Source organism: Magnolia sinica, chromosome 1, assembly GCF_029962835.1.
Source record: "Magnolia sinica isolate HGM2019 chromosome 1, MsV1, whole genome shotgun sequence".
NCBI classification, from domain to species: Eukaryota; Viridiplantae; Streptophyta; class Magnoliopsida; order Magnoliales; family Magnoliaceae; genus Magnolia; species Magnolia sinica.
In genome coordinates, this window is record NC_080573.1 from 7,569,170 (window position 1) to 7,591,791 (window position 22,622).

A 22,622-nucleotide genomic window follows, 5' to 3' on the forward strand; every position below is an offset into this window, starting at 1 on the left:
AGAGAATGAGAAAGATGGAGCAGAGATCGGGAGAGAGAGGGTTAGGGAACGGAGAGAGAGAGAGAGAGAGAGAGAGAGAGAGAGAGAGAGAGAGAGAGAGAGAGAGAGATGCAAAGTTTTGGGCACGGCTCTGTTTTGAGAGCGCACCCAATTTTTGGGCGTCGTTTCGAGAGACGGACCATGGACGGTCCGGTCAGGGGCTCTGTGGGGCCCACCATGATGTATTTGGTTTATCCATTCTGACCATTAATTTTAATAAATTATTTTAATTCATGATACAAAAATTAAAGTATATTGAAGGCCCAAGTGTACTATACTATAGGAAGCAAATGTGATTTAATCTCCATGTTTCCTTCCTTGTGGTCCACTTGAGCCTTCCATCTAGCTGATTTTTTTATTTCATACACTAAAATAATATTTCAAAAGATATGGAAGGCTTAGATAGAACATATATATTTTTTTAGATTCTATAGAGCCCCTTACACCACCTTTAATTATTAATAGTGTGGCAAATTTTTCACTATGGATTAAAACCGTAAGAATTATATCCACGATTTATATCCGTAGCAAAAAACTAACGTGATGGTCTGTATCCTTTACTCCTTTTTTTGATAGTAAGGGGTCTTCATTGTAATACAACAAGTGAAGAATATCAAGTACAAATGAGCTTTTTCATCTCCAAGTCCTTCCTCTTGTCCCACTTCTAACTTGTTTAGAAATCTACGGGTGTTAAAGGCCTCTTCACATAGAACACCCACCCACTGACCAGCCTAGTTACCACCCTGGTTTGAGCCAGTTCGGCACAATTTACGTATATAAATGCAGTAATCTGGACATTTGAACATGGCCCACAAAGATGTGGCCCACCTGATTAATTCGAATCTTGTACACGATTGGCACATGTATGAATTACATGTCACCTGGATATATGAATTAATCGTTGGAAACCAAAAAAGCAAATCAGCTTCATGTGGAGATCGGGCATCTACCTCTTGGGACCCACTGAAAAGGATGGACAGCATATTGCACATGTGACACAATCGGCACATTCATGGTGTGAGCACGCACAACAATCAAGCCACTCAAATGCATATATACAAAGTATTACAAGGGTAATTTGCTTTCTCATAAACATATCATTTTCTTTCTAAAAACCTTTTTAATGCACAGAACTAACGAGGAGTTAATTCGGAAATTGACACCTCATTCACAGAGTCACTTGCCTGTGAATCGTAGTATCGGGCCACTGGAATGTCCGATTTCATTCTACTGGACGCAATAAATGCAGGTTTTGAAGGCAATGGGAGAGTAACAGACGAGCTACTGAGCATGAGAACAACCCTTGACATGGTGGGCCTATCAAACGCATCTTCTTGAACACATAATAATGCAATGTGGATGCATCTGGTCACCTCACTTCTCGAATAGCATCCTCTTAGGCTCGAATCCAACAGCTCTAGAAGCGTTCCATCCTTCCAATTTCTCCATGCCTGCACAAATTCGAGTTAAAAAAGGAGCTTATAGTGATTAGCACGAGGTGAGATTGAAGTGGTGAATTGTAGTACATGTGTGTGATATCCGGGCTAATCATTAGGTGGGGATGTCTAAGATGAAGACATGGCGCACAAAAATTGCATGCAGACCTCAAGACCAAGTCAGGGCCCAGGCTCCGTTTTCAGGAGGTGACGACTTAGAATCACAAGATGTATCTGACCTCCAATCAACATGGTATATATAGACAATCTGCCTGATAAAGAACTAATATGGACTACACCCTTGCGCAAACCTATGGTTGGAAATCAATCCCCATTTCTAGTTGTGGATCTGGCAGAGATTTTTGACCCCATGGACAGTGAATGTCACAAAGACAACAAGGCAAGCGTAATGGAACTTTATTGTTGTATGCCTGTGTAAAGCAGGAGTTGGATAGGATTCCAGTCCTATCCAAACAGGTTCATTTATCTCAAATCTATGGGACCCATTTGCCCTATGCGGCATCAAAGGCCCAACCAGCCGGATGGCATAAAAGTACCTACAGATGTGTACTTACATCATCCTGGTAAGTGTTACAATTTGTGATTTTTTACCAATGGATCCCACTAGCTCGTCCATTAATGGCCCACGAATCTCATGTTCGGTGTGGGACTGCAGACATCTTGAAATCTTGCATGGTTGGGACCCATGATTCACATTCGTACCAGAGGTAATCAAAGGGTTCATTGTACTTACAAAACTTAAAAGGTCTTCCGCAAGGCTTGAATCCGAGGAACAAGCGTTCCTCCGACCACTTACAATCTCCAGAAGTAGAACACCGAAGCTATACACATCAGACTTCACAGAGAACTGCCCATGCATGGCATACTCTGGCGACATGTATCCGCTGCAAATCATCATGGATAGAAATCAACCTTGATTCTGAGCTGAGTCAAGAACATTGTGAATTGGTTCGATTTCAACCGATCATTTTCATTCTGAATTTGGTTGGATTTCAATCGATCAATTTCAATGTCACTTATGAGGACTCAAATTTTAATTGCATAAATGAAGTGAGCTTGAAAAACTTACTAAGTCCCAGCTATTCTCCTCGTATTGCCTTTAGTTTGGTCCACTCCAACAATCTTTGCCAGACCAAAATCTGAAATTTTGGGATTCATCTCTGCATCTAACAAAATGTTGCTAGCTTTGAGATCCCGATGAATAATCCTAAGTAGAGAGTCTTGATGAAGGTAGAGAAGACCTCGTGCAATCCCTCTGATGATTTTGTAACGTATTTCCCAATCCAAAGATGCCCTTTTAAGTGGATCTACACGCATCCAAACAGGTCAACAATGCACATGAGGGGATCATTCATAGAAAACATTGTGTTATCTAGACTTAACACGATTCAAAAGAGAAATGCTAAGGCAATTTACTGAGGAGATTCAATTGATGGTCTGAGACACGTGTCAAGGAGGCATGGGTCATTCATCAAGTGCGGCCCACCATGAACACACCTTGCCTCAAAAAAATCAAGCTCAACAACTCTTCTAGTGGGCACAAGTGTATGATGAAAATGGATTGTAACAAGAAAACAGCCGTTATATATTCTACATACCTTCCTTGCCCACATTCTATGTTGAGACACCTAATTTCTAAGACAGGGCATCTTCATGGTAGGCCCTAACTAAGAAATGACTCAGATCTCACAAACATGTACCACATTAAAACCAGTGCCATGAATCACATTGTCATTCGATTTTCCTTCTACCAATTACCTAATCATCAGTTGGTTTGAAAATCTTAATAGATTGATCCAGAAAGAGACTTGACCCAATACAAATTTGTACATAAAGCTTAGCCTGCACCGCATCTAAGTGCATTTAAAAGCAATTTGGTGCATGTAAAAGCACAGATGAAACTAGACACACTTAAACGTACTTCAATGCACTTAGTTCTTTAAGCTTAACATAGAAAGTGTTATACTGATTCCAGTTTCATGGAGAAATGCATATGAAAATGGAGCCAAACCAAATAGAAATTTGTCGAGGCTACTGTTGAGAACGTATTCATAGATGAGTAGCTTTTCATTGCCATCCAAACAACAACCCAAGTCCCTAACAAGATTCCTGTGATGAAGCTTAGCCACTAATGCGACCTCATTCTTGAACTCCTGTACACCTTGTCCAGAATTCATGGAGAGCCTCTTCACAGCTATTTCTTGTCCACTCCAAAGCCAACCCTGCAAGAATTAAAGGACTTGAACGTTAGTGCCATGGACAAGACTTCATTGTACCATGGAGGATAGCCTGAAATTTATACTGATTATGTGATCCTAACCATCCAGTTTGTGGCAATCGAACGGATGGTGAAAATAAATCGGCTGAGACAAATTGGATGCTTAAGATTGTCCAATAATTTTATACTATGCTATATCCACATCACCACCCACCACTTTGATGGTCTAGAATGTAGATTACTATACATATGACATGAGTCTGGGCCATTTAGAACTGAATTTTAGTTTTTCTAAGTAGTTATTACCTTGTAAACAGAACCAAATCCACCTTTTCCAAGCTTATTAGCTTCAGCGAAGTTGTCTGTGGCAGCTTTAATTGTACCCAGATCATATTGCATCGACTCCACATTTATGCTCTCATTCCCATCTACACAATAGTAGCAAATAACAGATCAAAACTCAAATCAATGGCATGAATATTATCTCCAACTATAGAAATTTTCTTGAATAAGGAGCTTATCTCTTTCTTCTTTCATGTAGAATAATAGAAGCAACAATTGTCTTACAATTTTTATTGAAATATAACATAAATGTGTGGGATATTTATCTCCTATGTTCATTTGAGATGAGTATTTCTAATTAAATTGGGGTGAGTGTGACAAGTGCAACCCATGAGAATCGGCAATCTATGATTCAGGCTCAAATCTTGAACTTCTCATGTGATGAGCCTATTCAAAATTTGATTTTTTTTTTTTTTTTTGTCTGCTCAGGCTGGGCGCATCCAATTTCCCGCTCTAGTGGCTATATACCTGTCAATGTCTTCTTTGTATTCCGCCTTCGCAAACAAGCAAAGATGGCAGAGAGTAGCATCACAGCAACAACTATTGGAACAACAATGGCGACCACAGTACTGGATGAGATTTGTTTACTACCTGCATAACAAGAAATGTTTTCCATACCTAGTAAAAATTTTCATTGAAAATGAAAGAATATGTCAAGGAAAATTGAAATCAAAGCAAGTAAATAAACATTAGAATACTTAGATTCCAGGACAGGAATCTTCCACAACTCCAGTAGAAGGAAGCACATACAACGTGGACATTGAGGGGCCCACTATGATGTAGGTGACATCCATTTAGTCCATTGTTTTCAGCAACTCGGGTTCGCGATCCAAAATTCAGGTCGGTCACAAAACATCATGGCTAAGACCACTAAATTCATGCTGAGCACCCTATATAGCTGAGTTTTGGATTAATTAGGTGTCTCTTCATCTTACTCAGGCTCGCTTGATGAATGGGTTGGATGGTATACAAACAACATGGTGGCCCAAAGGCTTTTACGTTGGATGTCCCATCTCCCTTTTTCACTGCAATGTGGCCCACATATGCTTTGGATTGATTTGATTATTGCTTTTAGTTCCTAACATGAGGTGTTGCAATTGATGGACTGGGTAGATGTCACTAAATTATCATGGTGGCCCACAGAAAAATTAATTAACCAAAAAGTTGGATCCTCATATCCCCTTGAAAGAAGTATTAGAATCCTCGTGTCCCCATCTTGAGTTGTACTCTTTCCATTTTTATTTTTAATAAATACAGGTGGTGTGCTCCCACCTTTGGATATTAAAAAGTTAAAAAGATTTTAAAATAGAAAAGCTGTCTCTGAATTGGAGTTTTCGCTAGTGTCAAACTAGACTAGAAGGTTGGACCCATTTGGGCTCTAGCTGGCCTCTCAAAACAGCTAGATTTTTAGACCCTAACCAATAGGTCAAAAGCTCTAAGGACCAATAGAAAGTAGCAGCATACGCCCTTAAATTATTGGGGATAGCTACATGTATACCACACTACCCTCCACAGCCGATGTATGTGATACCCTAATCTGTGGCAGCAGTACTCATTCTGGCTTATGCTCAAGTAAGCCCTTTTCATCTTATGGTGGCTCTCACTTTAGCCCATGTTGCCATTTTCATGGACCACCCTCTTCAGCAATTGAAATTGGGACATGATATTGGCTTTGATGACAAATGTTAGATGTTAAGAATCTAGCAATATTCTAAAAGCCTTGCAACTTACGGAGCATGTCAAGTTAGGCCCTTATAAACCACTTGGGTGGATTGCAACATGGGTTGATATAGAACCGAGCAACATGGGCAATTGCTTTGTTAAAGAAAAGCGTGCTAACATCAGCAAAATCAAATCATGATTTCCACTTGAAAATCAGAGGCTCTAACCACTATGCTGATATATAGTTTATTAGCCGTTAATTTCTTCTACATTGCAACTTTAGATCGACCAGATATTTTAGCCCAAGTGGGTCACAAGAGTGACAACCAATTGGACCAGAAGATGGACTGAACCACCGGTAAAAATGGCTTGTGGTATGTCCTGATTCTAAAACATTGCTTCTACTTGTCACAAGAAGGATTTCCTGTAATAAAGGTTACAAGAATCTCCTTATCCTCAATATCGCTCAGTAAAAGCGTGCCACTTGTGCGTCAGAGGCAGGGCTATAGTGAGAAGTATGAAATAGACATTTCATGCAATGGAATTTTCAACTAATATGTAGGTTTCATTTTTTACATGTCTGTGTAGCATGTCTTTATTAAACTGTATCAGGAATTACAGAGAATTCCTGAAACATTCCTAAAATCCTTAGAAGTAGTTTGTATCATTCTCCAACCCTACGTGTATTAACTGTCGACCTTCTGCATGCCACTGAATGCACCAAGCTAGCCTGCATTTAATCTATGCATACTTAATTTGGCAGGGACCCGCAATATATACATCTATTAGTCCAAAAATCAGGACTCTCCACTCATCTAATTGGCCAGTGTTGGCATTTCGCCGAAGAAGTGGGTCACAATTTTTAACTAGGTCTATTTGTTTCTATCATCACCTCCCAACTGATGAGTGGACCAGCATGATTTTTGGGCCAGTTCAATGTCATGGTGGGACCTGGTTGATGGATGCCTTGGATCACTTTGGTTGAACATAGAGGGACCACCTTATTACACCCCTGTCAGAATACAGACGTCGTGCCAAAAATATCCATGTTTGCGCCACCGTAACTAGTATTTACAGTATAGTTAAAAAAGACTTGGCGACTCAGGTCAGACTCTTTTGGTCATGAATGAGTCAGAACTCGGCCATTACAGGGGAAATCGGCTTAGACATGGTAAAGATACTTGTACTTGGTGTCCCTTCCAAGAAAGAGACCCAAGTCCTAATAACCCGGCTCAGCATAGATTCTACATATTGGAAACAAGCTAATTTTAGAGCAGCTTTGTAATAATGGAATCAAGCAAAAAGCATTAATGCTGCAAAAACCAATGCACCAATTGAAATACAATATAATTATAATTCACTAGTTATTTTAGATGCTTGCCAAATCTGAAAAAAAAAAAAAAAAACAAAGAGGTTATTTGTTTTCCTCAGAAACCCTCAAGGAGTTGGATGAGAAGAAACTCTCAGAACCGGCTCTGTAGTACAGATGAGGTAGAGGGTAAATCATAGGTAACTCGGGGTGTTGGATGAGATTATGTCTGGCTGAGTCAGGGGTGAATTGCATGACTCATTCAAGATGGTGTTGAATCATCTAGGTGACTTGTGGTGTCAAACCAGATTGGTTCCAAAAGGGAGTGAATCATCTAGGTGAGTCATAGTGTCAAACCAGATTGGGTCCAACCGAGTGACGAATGAGTTGGCCTGAATTCATGTGTACGAGGGCCTTCAATCATTAAAGTAATGGTGTCAAACCAAATTGGTTCCAACGGGGTCTGAATCAACTCAGGCGATTTTCCCGAGTCTTCAAATAGTGATTTAAATGGGATGTATTACATGCGTTAGAATGCAAAATCTTTAATCAGGACTAAGAAGAAGATATCATATGCTTACCAGTAGCAGTTTTATCAGTGGATGGAGGAGGAAGAGGATTTTGAGGAGGAGCCTGTGCTACAACCAAGTCCTTATAGAACTTGTATACCTCAAACCTCAAATTACAACTCGCCCCAAGAATTCTAGCACCTCGTTTTCCAACACAGCATCTCGGAATTTGAGATACAGCATCTTGCAGGCACATAATACAATTGTTTACCGATAGATCTTGGGTGCACTGCATAAGCCCATATATGTTTTCAGGGCTTGTAAAGTTCTCTTCTCCAGTCGCATCCATGTGACCTGACGGATCAGAAACTGCTACCTGAACAAGACGTCTCATCAGGTTTGCCAGCAATGGATTAAACCGAGTTGGGTCTGAAACATTTTGATTACTCGGCAACAAAAATGGCACATAAGATCCCCACTGATCAAAGAAACTTCTGTTCGAGTAGCGCAAGGTGCAGTTATCATACCATATAACTGCGCTCTTGTCGGAACATCTTGTAACGATTTCTTGGCTTGCGGTATCGAGGCAACTACGGCATACATCCGGCGTAGCGTCACCTCTGCAGAGGGCGAGACCATAGATTCGGTTTGGATTTTGGCCGACTATTGCAATGGAGAAGCCGGTGGATGTAGCGTTAGAGGTTAGAGGAGAGGAGGAGATTGAGATTATTTCCGTAAGTGCTATTACTTGTGTAATTACCATCTTCCAAACACATATCGTGGAGAGGGTCAGCAATAGTAGCAGGAACATGTGACATGAAGAGTAGTAGGAGTTGTAGGAAGAGAAATTGGAAAGGTTTTGAGAAGAGGATTGGAATTATCATAGTTCGTGCATCTGATGTTTAGTGACACCGAAGGGAAAGGCTTTAAGGGCTTTTGAGGAGAATTGAGTGACGAATTTGATGCGGAGGGGGTTGGTGACACTTTCACGGCTAAGATGGACCAAGAAAGGCTGATTAGAGGCAGAAGTGATCAGGACGGTAAAAACCTTACAAAGGCCGTATCTCACTAATTAGAATGAGTTTTTCGACGTATCGTATATGATTTTGGGTAAGAGAAGTTACTTTGGCCAACCATCCCCCTACCCAGGTTGCCCATGCTGAATTTGTGAGATTTCATTTTATTTTCATTTTCATAACTCTTAATCCTATGAGTTTTAGGATTTATGCTCGACACAAAAAGGACATAGAAAAATTAGAAAAATAACATGGTTAGGCCAAATTGGATACTTATTATTTTTGGTCCAAAACTACGAAGTCTTGTAGGAATCATTGTCATCTAAGTCACGTTTTTACATAGTTTGAATATGAAACTATTTAAATAATTGTAATTTCACTTTTTCATTATTAATTAATTAATTTTAAATTATTAGAAATTAATTTTATTTTTATCCCTTCTGAACTTGACTTGAGAAATCTCTATAGGAGTCCAAATAAGCCCCATGAATTCGGAGTGGTTATCCCCGAGGAAGACCGTGATCAACCTCGCCACGGCCTTCCCAACGTTAGAATTGAAAAAAAAAAAAAACCCAAAAAAAAAAAACGTGGAAAAAGGAAAAAGAGAAGAAGCCTTTACTTGACTGGACAAGCCTGGTATTGACTTCAAATTGGATAGGGCTGGATTAGACAGGTGGGAGTTTTCAAAACCCAATTTACTTTGGTTCAGGTTTTGGTTAACTCGTCCAAGTTGTATGTGACTCATTCCAGTGGAACTCAGTCTCACTCAAGCCCAATCCATCTCAGAACCACGAGTCAACATTGAAAATATGCCCGGATTGCCCGAGTCAACTCAAGACCAGATCACATTTCCAAGTAGTCTTCAATCCACGACACAACCTCTGGCTAAACCCAAATCTAATAACGAAGATTATGAATTTTGATCCGGTTCGGTAATATGAAAAGGTGTTTGGTCTCAAGTTCGTAGCGTTTTTTAAGTCGAGACAGAGGGAACTCGTGATCAACACGTGATCCTCGCATGACTTGTTCATCACCGAAACCGAGCCACTCGCCGAGTCGTATACCACATGGTGCAGTCGTCTAACCATGCTCGAGTTCGTAGACGGCTGATCATGTAGCTTATGTAGATGCACCATTTCTCTGACAATTCCCAGATTAGAAGCATTTGGGAAGATCTTAGCCATCTAAATTGGGATCATTACTGCACTTCTTTGCATAACCGTCCATTTGCAGGCCGCCAAATTAGAGTGATAAAGCTTCTATGTCAGGTTAGTCTTATGGTTGTGGTCCATCCAAGGTGGGTCCAAAAGTCTAAGCTTATTGACTACCTAACCATGAAAGCCACGTGTGCAATGTCGAAACATAAGTTCACGGTCATATCATTCGGTCGAGGATCACACAATTTCTACTTTTCTAAATTGCGTTGGGTAAAGCAAATGACCGCACTCTCCGCTACGGTATAATAATGTGGCGGCTGAAGCTTTCAACTCGTGATGCATGCCATAGCATATGAATCTTGGAAACGGATTGGCTACTCCCCCTGACACTAGCCAATGGCTGGTGTTCGGTTCTCTGTAGGCCCCACCATGATGTATTCGTTTCATCCATGCCGTCCATCTATTTTTATAGATCATTTTATGGCATTACACAAAAAAATAGATATGTCCCGATCTCAAGTGAACCACATTACAGGAAACAGTGTTGAATGAACGTAGACCATTAAAAACTTTTTGGGGGCCATAAAAGTATTGGATCAAGCTGATATTTGTTTTTTACCTTCATCTGGGTCTTTATGACTTAATAAACAGATTGGATGTCAGATAAACAGTACAGTGGGCCTTAGGACGATTTAAATGATGGATATCCAATCACTATTGTTTTCCTATGGTGTGGTCCACGTAAGATTTATATCCATATTATTTTTATTTTAAAGCCATAAAATGATCTTTAAAAATGGATGAACGGGATGGATGAAACACATACATCATCTTGAGGCCCACAGAGCACCGACCACCAGCCACGGGGCTGGTGTGAGGGGGGAGTAGCCAATCCGTTTCCATGAATCTTAGTTCATCACCGCTACAACATAGCGGTTTTACGGTAGAAAAGTCCGACCGTTCATTAAATAGGATTTATTAATCTGTCAATGGTGTCAGAAAAATGTCCCATCTTATTTTAGCAATATTTTCCGTCAGTCATGCAGTATAAATGAAGATTCCATCCTTCCATGGCTTTTAAACGGGTGGTTAGAATTTTACTAATCGATATGTTTTCGTGGATAGCGAGCCCACTGGATGGAAAGTCTGGATTTATCAACCGTACGGCCACAATGACCTTGGAATAGGAACGCACCAACACGCAGTCCGGACCAAAATTATGTGGAGCGTAACCAACCCACTGAAGGGCCGGGTCCAGTACATGCCTGGCCTAATAATTTTGTGTAGACCATTACTAACAGCAGCACGATGGGAACTTAGCTGGGTCCATCTTTATGTTTGTGAGAAATCCACTCGGTCCATCTATTTTTCAAGATCATTATAGGACGTACATCCCAAAATGAGCCGGATCTAAGACTCAAGTGGGCCAAATGAGAGGAAACTGTGGGAATTGAACAACCACCATTGAAACGAATCCACAAAATTCGTTTTTATAGGGAAGCATTGGAGCGCCCTAACACCATCCGAGGTAGGTTTCTTTTAGATAAGGTGGGGGCATGGGTCCTTTTTCCGCTATTGGGCAGCCCCAAATGTCTCTGTCTTGTAATTTCCTCCAGGTACGAAGTAAAGGCAATCACTTATAAATTTATTTATTTTGTTTTCAATTTGTCACGGTTGTATTAGATGGGATTAGGTGGGGCGTTTGGGGGCATGGTATTAGATGGGATTAGGTGGGAAGGAATTGCATTTGTTCCGTGTCAACTCCACTCCATGTTTGGGAAGAATGGAAAAGCTTGGAATTAGATTAGATGAAACTGCATTCGATCCTGTGCCAATTTCACTCAATCTTAGCAAATTACGTACGTCCAACCATGATGTGTGGACTATATCCACACCGTCCACCCATTTTTGGAGATCATTTTAGAGCATCGGCCAAAAAAATCAAGTAGATCTAAAGCTCAAGTGGACCCCACCATAGAAAGCAACAGGGATTAATACCTACTGTTGAAAACTTCTTTGGGGCCACATAAGTTTTGGATCTGCCGCATTTTTAGGCCCATGCCATAAAATGAAGTTACAAAACAAATGAACAGTTTAGATATAACACATGTATTATTCTCAATAGTGGTACAGTCAGGATGTGGCTTTCCTGCAAAAAGCCTTTCCCAAGAAGTTCGAGTGCGAGGAAGTAAGGTGCTATTATGATGTTTACGATGAATCCACCTAGTCAATCCATTTTTTTTCAGCTATTTAAGACACAAGACAAAAAATGAGATAGATCCAAAACTTTAGTGAGCCACACGAAAGTATGGCCACAAAAGTCGAGAACCAAGCTAAGTTTTTTTTTAAAAAAATTATTTATTATTTTTTCTTTTTATTTTATTTTATTTTATTTTTTCCAGTCAATTGCGATAAGAAATGACCTTATACACATCAACATCAAAGTGGACCAAGAAAGTTTTTGATGCATTTCTTTTTACCACTTTATCCTCTAGAGTGCCATACTTAAGCTTTTGATGTAGAGCGGGTTGCGGACAGTTTCATGGCCAAGATGGATCAGAAAAGGCCCAGTCAACGACAGAAGTGATCCAAACCATCAAATCTTAGATCATGCATATCTCGCAATCTAGAATGAGTTATCGAGCGAAAAAAATATATGATTTTGAGGTAGAACGAGATACTTTAGCCACTCAACCTGGCCATGCCGGGTTGCGCAAGCCATATTTGCGAAATACCCCCGGATCAATGGTTATTTCCCTATTTCAATTCTATTTTTATTATAAATAGTAAGTTTTAGTTTGATTATAACTCTTTATCCATTGGGCTTTAGGACTTGCGCCCAACGGGAAAAGAGTTAGAATAGTTGGGAGAACAGCTTGGTGAAGCCAAATAGGACACTTGCTATTTTTAGCCGAAACCTTGTGCACTAGTAGACATCGGTTTGCTTCTGATTTCTCTCTCATTGCTTAGTATCCCTATTTAAAGGGTTGTGAACTCGTTATTTTCATTCATCAATCAAATTACGAATTTATTAAATTTTATTTTTATTCTTCTTGCTTTCTTTTCTCATGGATTCAAGAAGTATCTATGAGGAGTCCAGAGAAACTCCATAGATTTAGAGTAATTATCTTTGAGGAAGACAGGCGATCGACCTCATCACGTTCATCCCTACGTGAGCTTTGGATGTACCATTTTTGTTTTATCTTGTTTCCTAAGGGCGTGTTTGGGCAGGCGTTGGATGTGGAATTAAGAGGGATTAGGATGGTTATCGTCCGCAATCCCATCCCGCGTGATGTTTGGGATGGCGGATGTACGTCGTCTGCCGTAGCCCTCGTAAACGACGCCTTCATTGGCGGGCGCAGGCCAGTGGATGACTGATGGAAGAGACGACTCTATCAGATGGCATCGATGCATGTCCATATAAACGTTGTTACTCGGTGTGGATAGGGAGAAAATCCAGAGGGTTTGGTCGTCCGTCTCCCAAACCAGCGTTGAGGTGGGTGTTGGTCATTCGGACACGGGGTCAGCGTTGATCAGGGTGTTGGTCGTCCCTCTCCAAACCGGCGTTATTCAGGGTGTCTTGGCTTCGTCTTCCTCACCGGCGTGGATCGAGGTACCGGTGAATCTCCTTCCTCGTCATCGTTAATATAGGGTTTTGATTCTCTCCGTTTGCAAGTAAGTACCCGACATAACTTTTGGGTAAATTGGGGATTTGCAACTTCTTTTGAGTGGAGTTCCTATTTGTGTTGAGGAAGATGTGTTGAAATGAGTTTTCCTCGGACAATTGACTGGTGGATGAGGATTTTCAGCTTCTTTTGAGTCATTTTATACCATTTATCATGTTAATGCCCCTTGAAGACCAACGAGAGGTTAAAATATATTAATATCATATTTGAAAATTGGAGTGGTAAATCACAATATATGTTTTGAGATTTGAATTTTGGAAACCATTTTCTGGACCTGAAATGTAAAACCACTAGTAATAGAAAATTTCAAGTTTTATTGGTTGACAGGATCTTTATCTGTAATTACTTTCCTGAAGGTTTCTTTGTTAGCTACCAATTGAAAGATCTAGGATTTTTCCCATCCGGGAGATTTTTGGCGTATGGACTGTTCATAGTTCATAGTCAAGTTTATAATATCAATGATTTGGATCACTGAGAAATATCCCATCCAAAGCTATGTTTGGATGCACAAATTGAGGTATGTTTAGATATCAAACTATCAAATGTCACCCAAATCCACGTATGTGTGTGGTGAGGCCTGGAATTGTAATGGGAGAGTGATGTTCCTGATCGTAGGACCATGCACTTTGTTTGCTTGTGATTTCTATCATTTTTCTCTTCTATTTCTCCAGTGTATTGGAGTGGGGTTGCAAATCCCCTCTATGGACTCCGATACACCATCCTAAATCTTGGATGTTGTTGTTGCCAAACGGGAAAGGCCTACCTCATGCTTTGGATGGGATATTCCAAACCAACCCATTTATTTGAAGGGTTGCAAACTGAATTTAGAAAATAATATTATTTTATAATATTAATAAATTAATATGGTTTTAATTATCTCGGTTAGCAAACCATTGTGTGGATTACTTAGGTCTTCACCATAACACAGGAGAAATTGCAAACTTTCAATTATTTTTTTTGAAAAATAATCTGTTGGCAATAAAAGCAATAAATTTACTAAAATGCATTTATAATAATCAAGGTTCTTTTTGGTTTGTGTGTTTATGGATGTATATAAAGTTAAAACATATTTGCATATTTTGGTGCTGATCCATGGATATGTTGATCTGCATGTCAACTGTTGCAGGAGTTTGAGTAATTGGTTGAATGGAAGTATGTGTGTTTTCACTAACAACTATATCTCTTATGATAACGCATGTGGGCTTTCCATGGTAGTCCATGAAATATGCGTTGGTATGTCAATGACATGAAATTGGACAGGTTTAAAGCACAAGACCTTTTACTTCGATGCCTGTTTTAGGAACTCTTGTAATCTTGATGATTCGCGAGGTGTCCTCCATCAATGGTGGGGTCCATTAGAACAAGGTGTGGATCATTAGACATGGCTAAGCACATGGCTCCATGTGAGCATCTGTGGTTGGGTGTGTTGCACCCTTTAATTCCTCTCCTTCCAATCTAGGGTTGTCTATGGGTACCCCAACCCACAATACCTGATGGGCCTGACCTGTCTTTAATGGGTCAGAGTCCCATTTATTGAACCTGTTAGTCCGGTTCTGGCCTTACCTTTTGGAAAACCTTATTTATTAGTTAATAATTATTACTATTCTAACTGCCTATTAGGAAAACCTTATTTATTAGTTAGTTCCATTATATAATCAAAATCCATAATTGGTAGTCTTCTCCGGTAATTGATATTAGAGAAAAAAATCAATTGCCACTGTGATGAATTTCCCATTGTTGTCACTGACCAATTGATCAGTGAACTTTATGTCAATTGATCATTTCAAATAATCAGTTACAATAGCATGTGGGGAAAGCCTACATGCCAATATTTTTGTCCTCCATGGAGCTTAGGAGGTTGTTGGCTTTACTACCAAGAAAAAAAGCTTTGTTGTGGTTTACTTATATAGTGAATTGGGACCAATGTATGATCTTGACATGGATTCCAATCTTCCACTACAGGAAATTGCTCTTTTACTGATGAAAAAAAGTCCGTAAAAGATGATTTTTCGTCGGTAATATGTCATCAGAAAAATTGTTGGTAGAAGACCGTGGGTAAAAACTTTTAGCAATGAAAAATCACTTTGTCGGCAATGGTAAAACTTTTACCGACAAATTTTTTCATAGGTAAAAAATGTGGATGAAACTTCTACATATAAGACTTTTTCCGACGAAAATTTTCATAGGTAAAATAACTTTTAACTACGAAAGTTTTCGTAGGTAAAAATGTGGATGAATCTTTCTTAGATAAAAAATGTGGATGAGTCTTTTACCTAAGAAATTTTTCGTATATAAAAAATGTGGATGAAACTTTTACCTATGAAAGTTTTCGTAGGTAAAAAAAATGTGAATGACACTTCTACCTACAAAATATTTCATCGGTAAAAGTCTCGGTAATTTTTGTTCAAAATTCAGGCAAAAATTCCTGATACACACCTGTTACAATATATTTTATCATATTCATATTCACATCCATCCAAATACAAACTACATCCATCCAAACATAAACCACATTCAGTGGTGTGAATAATAAAAAATAAATCATTAAAAAAAAATCACAAAGTGAAGTAACTCGGTGTGTTGAGACAGGGTCTAAATATTTTCATTTATTTATTTTCAATGGACTGAAACTTAATTATATAAATTTTTTAGGTTTAGGTTTAGGTTTAGGTTTAGGGATTTGAGAATAGGTTTAGGTTTAGTTATAGGTTATAGGTTATATGTTTAGCTTTAGATTTAGGTTTAGGTTTAGGTTTAGGTTTAGGTTATGGGTTATAGGTTTAGGTTATAGGTTATAAGTTATAAGTTATAGGTTTAGGAATTCGGGTTTGGGTTCGGGTTTAGGTTTACGTTTTCAAGTTTAGGTTTAGGTGAAGGTTTAGAGATTTGAGAATATGCTTAAGTTATAGGTTATAAGTTTAGGTTTAGGCTTATGTTACGGTTATAGGTTATAGGTATAGGCATAGGTAATAGGTTATAAGTTATAAGTTATAAGTTATAGGTTGTAGGTTTAGGTTATAGGTTAAGGTTTAGGTTTAAGTTATTGGTCATAGGTTATACGTTTAGGTTTAGGTTATAGGTTATAGGTTTAGGTTTAGGTTTAGGTTGTATATTTAGGTTAAGGTTAAGGTTTAGGCTATAGATTTAGGTTTATGTTATATGCTTAGGTTTAGGTTATAGATTATAGGTTTAGGAATTCGGGTTCCGATTCGGGTTTATGTTTAGGTTTTCAAGTTTAGGTTTAGGTCAAGGTTAAGGTTATAGGTTATAGGTTTAGGTTTAGGTTTAGGTTATAGGTTTAAGTTATAGGTTATAGGTTTAGGTTTAGGTTTAGGTTTAGGTTATGGGTTATAGGTTTAGGTTGTAAGTTTAGGTTAAGGTTAAGGTTAAGGTCATAGGTTTAGGCTTAGGTTATAGGTTTAGGAATTCAGGTTCGGGTTTAGGTTTATGTTAAGGTTATAGGTTATAGGTTTAGGTTTAGGTTGTAGGTTTACATTTAGGTTTATGGATTTGACAATAAGTTTAGGTTTAGGTTTAGGTTATAGGTTATAGGTTCAGGTTTAGGTTAAGGTTATAGGTTATAGGTTTAGGTTTAGGTTTAGGTTGTGGGTTTACATTAGGTTTATGGATTTGACAATAAGTTTAGGTTTAGGTTTAGGTTATAGGTTATAGGTTCAGGTTGAGGTTTAGGTTTAGGTTTAGGTTATAGGTTTAGGTTTAGGTTAAGGTCAAGGTCAAGGTCAAGGTCAAGGTCAAGGTTAAGGTTAAGATTAAGGTTACAGGTTATAAGTTATAGGTTATAAGTTTAGGTTTAGGGATTTGAGAATAGGTTTAGGTTTAAGTTTAGGAATTCGGGTTCGGGTTTGGGTTTAGGTTTATGTTTTCAAGTTTAGGTTTAGGGTTAGAAAATCTTTATACCCACTATAAATATATGTAGTTTATCTACACCGTCCATTTGCTTTTCCAGATCATTTAAGGGGTTGAAACCAAACTCAGGTGGACCATACCACAAGAAACAATGGGTATAATGATTTCCATCATTGAAACCTTTCTTGGGCCTGTAGTGATGTTTATTTATCATCCAACCTGTTCACAAGATCACACAGATACCGATGAAGGGAAAAAATAAATATCAGCGGTTCCCACCTTCAAGGGACCTCCGCCCAATATCCAGATAGCTCCGACGCACATCCGAGTCTGCTCCATCAATTTCGAGCTAATACATAAACACGAGTCTGTCGAAATGGCCAAGCCACCCATATTGCTGTTTATAGGAAATGGACAGCTTCATCATGATTATAACAGCAGTTCCCACCTTCCAAGGACCCCCGCTCAACATCCGGGTAACTCCGACGCATATATTTCTCTACAAATTTTGTTTATTTTAACTAATTTACTTTTTTGTACATATATTTCTCTACAAATTTTGACCAACACTTCCATTCTGATTGGTCCAAAAGGCTTTGATCCTTTCCTACTGTATGACACTCCCCTACATCTGTTTCTTTCAAAACTAAATTTCTAGCAAAGTCAATTTTTCATACGCCATAATCATTTTTACAAACACTTACATGTTACTTAATTCTATTTGTAGCCCATATAACTTAAAGAATCATATATACAGCCTTAACACTCTTATTTCTCTGTGGAATTGATCATACACACAATGAAAGCTATTGCAGCATTTGAATATATATAAGAGAAATATTTAAACATTATTACATAGACGAAACTACAGACAGTTCAAACCAAAGAATATAAACAATAGAAATGAGATTAAGCCATTTCAAAGATTCTACTTACCAAATGATGGTAGCACCAACTGCTATTTCCAGATTTTTCAGAAGACCAGCTAACAAAATCATTACCATCAAATTCCAATACTCCAAGCTGCAAGAATTTAGAAAATTAGAAGGAAAGAAATGGAAATCTTCCAACCTGTGAGAAAGGCGAATGAGTGCTATGCACATAAAAATACACTAATTGAAAGAGGTAGAAATCATACAAATTTCCTTCTTGTATAGCCAATGTATATCAGAATGCCTAATATAGAACAGGTGGCCAGCCTATCTCAGCACCTAGATGACCAGCAGATAGTAGAGAGAGAAATTTGACCAATGAAAAGGCTTTTTCAAAATAAAATGGGGGATTTTTAAAAGAGCTGTCATACTCTCTCTAAAGGCTCACTCAATTCAAATACACTCAAACAACTTTCTGACGTAGTTTGAACAGGCAGAAAAGGAAACATCACCATGATAAAAAATCAACTTCTCCAACTTCCCAAAGAAAAGAAGGAAAGAAACAAGATCAAAGGGTTTCAGTTTGTGTGAATGATTACGAAATTTAGGGGAATCACTCACAAAGATAACCCAATCAAAGACAATGCTTAGAAAACATCATGAAACACCAAAAATATCAATGTCATGTAAAACCGTAAATTTAAACTGTATGAAACATTGGTGCATGATCCACGTCTTCATTAAGTGGTATATCAATCATGCAGGCAGAAACTATTTGGAGCGTGTCATACTTACAAATCTATTATCCCAGACAATATCAATCATGCAGGCAGAAACTATTTGCTTTAACTTTCAACCTGGTTGAAAGAAGAAAAATTATACTTCATAATAAAATAAATATATGCGGTCCCAAGTTGAGTCATGGTTTGCAAACTAGAACTATGATGTTAGCACATTCAATGCCTACCACTGAAATAGTCCAACCACGTGGCACCCCAAAACAGATCAACACTAAATGGCAAAGATTCTTCTTGCCATCAACCTGTTGAAAATTAATTCCATGAAATTAAACCAAGGTGCTAAAATTCAGCCTCAAACAAACAACAGTAAAATGACCAGATATACTGCTTGAAACATTCAACCAGAAGAAATAGTTCAAAAATAGACAACACTTAATACCAGCCTTCCATATTTAGTTAAAAAAAAGTGGGCCAGTGGAAGTGGATGGAAAAACATCCAACTGTGATTTGGTGGTACATCCAAATGCACCTTTATTGTACTCTTGAACTGTACTATGTGACCTAGCTTTGATGCTTGATGGCACATAAAAGCTGTAGTATAAACAGGATATCAGAGATGACAATCATGGAACAAAAAACCATATATACACGTGGCTCTTGTTGTTCAGTGTAGGATAGAAAACAGAAGCTACAGCTCTTTTTGTTCGGTGTGGCGGAGAAATGAAACCCAGTGTGGAATACGTGTGGAAGTTCTAAACCATTCATTAGATGGGTCATGGTGACATGTTTATGAGTTGGGTTATGGAGGTAGGTGTGTCTGACATCTTACATCTGTTTTCGACACCTACACACGTCTAACTATATTTTTTTACCTTCTTCTTTTTTGGGATTGGCACATTTATCTATAAGTTAGCTATGATTGTTGTGGATTGGTTGGTTCAATCAAATATAGAAGTATTGACAAAATTTATGGACATCAAATGCCCTATCTTCGCTAAAAAAACCTGCAGTTGGTATTGGATTATGACCCCACTAGATTCTTAAAGAACATCTTCCTCAAAAATACAACATCCAAGTCCATGCAAGTACAAAGATCAAACCATAGTTCTTCAAAAGCCATGATATTAGTGTCAAGACCATCATCTCATAAAGGCTTTATTGCCCTTATGAGATGAAATTACAGCATTCAGGGTATAGACTGATTGGGCAAAAGATGTATTCTTTGATCTGCAAAAGAAACGGAGTCTGATGTGAACCAAGCAAGCGAGTATTTATGCCTATGAATAGAACTCCACTGGGAATGAAATACTCGACGCAACTAAAGCCAATTACTGAAAAATAAAGAAAAAGGAATGACTTATGGAAAGGTTGGGCCACTCTTTCTATTATGATTACTGATACAAACTCACTACAAGGTGACCATCTCAGTCACCTATCACTAAGCCTAAACCCCTCTCTATAGATGCTAGTCAGGTTGGAGCATATCCAAATGGTCTAGTACATCAATCCAAACAATTGATGGAGCATATCCAACATTTAAACATAATAAATCCAAACAGTCTAGTACAGCCAATCAAATCCAAACAGTCTAGTACATCAATCCACACCATCCAAATCATGGGCCTGTTTTGCATGGAGCATAGCCAAAATTTATACTGATCAAACGATCTAATTTATTTGGTGTTGGCCATTGAATTTGGACTGCTATCCATTTTATTTTAACTGGCCATTTGAAGGCTAAAACTAGATGTTTCTTAATTAGTGTGATTTTCAAGGTAGGCTCGATCCACAGTGGGACCTCCAAATTGGAAGGTCTGGATTAGTGCCACATGTATGGTGGATGAGTCACCACCATTTGGGAAGTTACAACGTACACACATCAGAGGGTAGCCCATGTTACATAATGCATCAAGTGGTAACAAAGTGTACTACTGTTTCACTCTTTGCAACACATCTATTGCAGGAATGGCTAAGTAGCCAGGAAGATGATGTTGGAACCGTGGATGTTGACGAATCTCAGGAATTGTCATTAGGTGATCAAATCACTTGCTCCAACAGACAAATGGCTAGGAAGGGTGCATTTTCCACTCTGATGACAAAGAAGGTAACAAGCATATAAAACAACTTGCATCTAAAAATACTGCATGTATAAAAACAACAAGCATTTTCCAATCATGTTTCTTTCTCAGCATGTTGCATATCTGCATAGACAACATCAGCATCCTCCAGAGATCTTTAACTGCATCTTAGCAACAGTACCCACAGATTTTGTAGTTTCAGTCCTAAAGAATACAGTTTAGCCAAGAGGAAGTGACAAAAAATAATGATGAAACCCTAGCATTCACAGCAAGAAGTAGCTGGCAAATATCACCACGAGGGAGATTTGCATTAACTGAATACAACTCCAGTATTATTTCATCACTCAAAACTAAAAGCTTGTAGTAAAAACGATATGAAAAATGCTTATGGAAACCAAATCAAATCCCCTATTCATACAGCTAATGCATTTTAAAAAAAAATAAAAATCCCTTGTTGTACATGCAATTCTGCAATCGAAGAGTACTAAAAAATGATGGTCACAATTTTTTCTCAGAGGAGAGGCAAGATTCTAGAAGGCTTCCCTGTTCATTCTTGCTGCTGTTGCAAAGACAGAGACAAAGGCAAAGGCAAAGGCAAAGGCAAAGGCAGAATCAGCTTGTCTTATGCAACAAAACTGCTTCTCTCATTCTACTGACAACTCCCTTCATCACTACAGTCAACAGGTGGATCCAGCCCCTGTATTGGAAGGATCCATCTCCTTTGGAAGGTTTGGACTATTAAGACCATTTTTATCATGTGTAGCCCACTGATCATTGGACCAGGCAACCAGCCTGTGCTTCTTTTTTTTTTTCCCTATCTTGCTCACTATTAACTAGTCGGAGATTGATCTAATTTCAAACAGTTTTCAATTGAAAGAGGAAAAATGTGGGATTGATTCCATTGTACATTGTCTTACAATTCCTTAGTCGAATCTCTTGATAAAAATCCTTTCTGAATATCTGAACTGATGAACGATCTGTACCTGTAACACCAAAAGAAAAAGAAAACAGGGATTTTAGATTTTCTACAAATGAAATCAAATAGACGGAAGGACCTTATGTAATAGGGAAACAGGGAAACAGAGGCGATTGTGTCCCACCAAAGGCCAAAGAAAACAGGGAACAAGCTGGGGTTTCTTCTGACCTTATGTAAAACAATGTCGAAAGGACCTTGATCTGAAAGAGGCCTGTTGTGGTTGATTACAACAAATAAGATCCCCTTCTTCCTACACGGATTTTTTGACGGTTGTTCATTAGTAGCAGAGATTCAGCAAAATCTCCCAAAAATAGCACCAAAACCTAACGCTAGATCGTTCCGATCTATGAGATTCAGCAAAATGTCGTGGTTATAAGTTTTTGTAGGGAGGAGAGAAGGGTTTTGGGAGACGAAGGTTTGAGAGCGTCGAGTGTTGGGAGAAGGGTTTGCGAGAGTAGGGATTCGGTAGAAGGGGTGAGAGAGCGAGAGATATGCGGAGAGATTTGGGCGTGGTTCTGTTATGAGCGCGCACCCAATTTTGGGCGTATGGACCATGGACGGTCCTCTCAAGGTTCTGTGGGGCTCACTATGATGTATTTGCTTTATCCATTCCGTCCATTAATTTTAATAAATTATTTTAATTCATAATCCAAAACATAAAGTTGATTAAAGGCCCAAGTAAATCACACCATAG

General features: G+C 38.6%; 1 protein-coding gene, 1 long non-coding RNA gene and 1 pseudogene across 2 annotated transcripts; all 3 read right to left on the bottom strand.

Annotated features, from left to right (window-relative positions):
* LOC131238273 (cysteine-rich receptor-like protein kinase 44) overlaps positions 1-8,506 on the bottom strand; it is a 43,586-nt pseudogene extending 35,080 nt beyond the window's left edge.
* On the bottom strand, positions 1,068-3,291 carry LOC131238289 (cysteine-rich receptor-like protein kinase 10). Its single transcript, XM_058236192.1, has 3 exons — positions 2,566-3,291; positions 2,230-2,380; positions 1,068-1,490 (listed from the first exon to the last, which is right to left on the bottom strand). The coding sequence occupies exons 1-3, from the start codon at positions 2,811-2,813 to the stop codon at positions 1,173-1,175; spliced, it is 717 nt and encodes a 238-aa protein (XP_058092175.1). The 5' UTR covers positions 2,814-3,291; the 3' UTR covers positions 1,068-1,172.
* Positions 8,507-20,188: 11,682 nt separating the features above from the next.
* On the bottom strand, positions 20,189-22,412 carry LOC131238434 (uncharacterized). The gene is made up of 3 exons (XR_009167849.1): positions 22,097-22,412; positions 21,870-21,935; positions 20,189-20,963 (listed from the first exon to the last, which is right to left on the bottom strand). It is a non-coding gene; the product is annotated as an uncharacterized LOC131238434 (long non-coding RNA).
* Positions 22,413-22,622: the final 210 nt, after the last annotated feature.

Coding starts and splice junctions, on each gene's coding strand:
- LOC131238289 (XM_058236192.1), bottom strand. CDS start 2,813: ATGCGTGTAGATCCACTTAAAAGGGCATCTTTGGATTGGGAAATACGT. Junction 2,381..2,565: donor AGGAGAATAGCTGGGACTTA/GTAAGTTTTTCA, acceptor GATGATTTGCAG/CGGATACATGTCGCCAGAGT. Junction 1,491..2,229: donor CGGAAGACCTTTTAAGTTTT/GTAAGTACAATG, acceptor GAATTTGTGCAG/GCATGGAGAAATTGGAAGGA.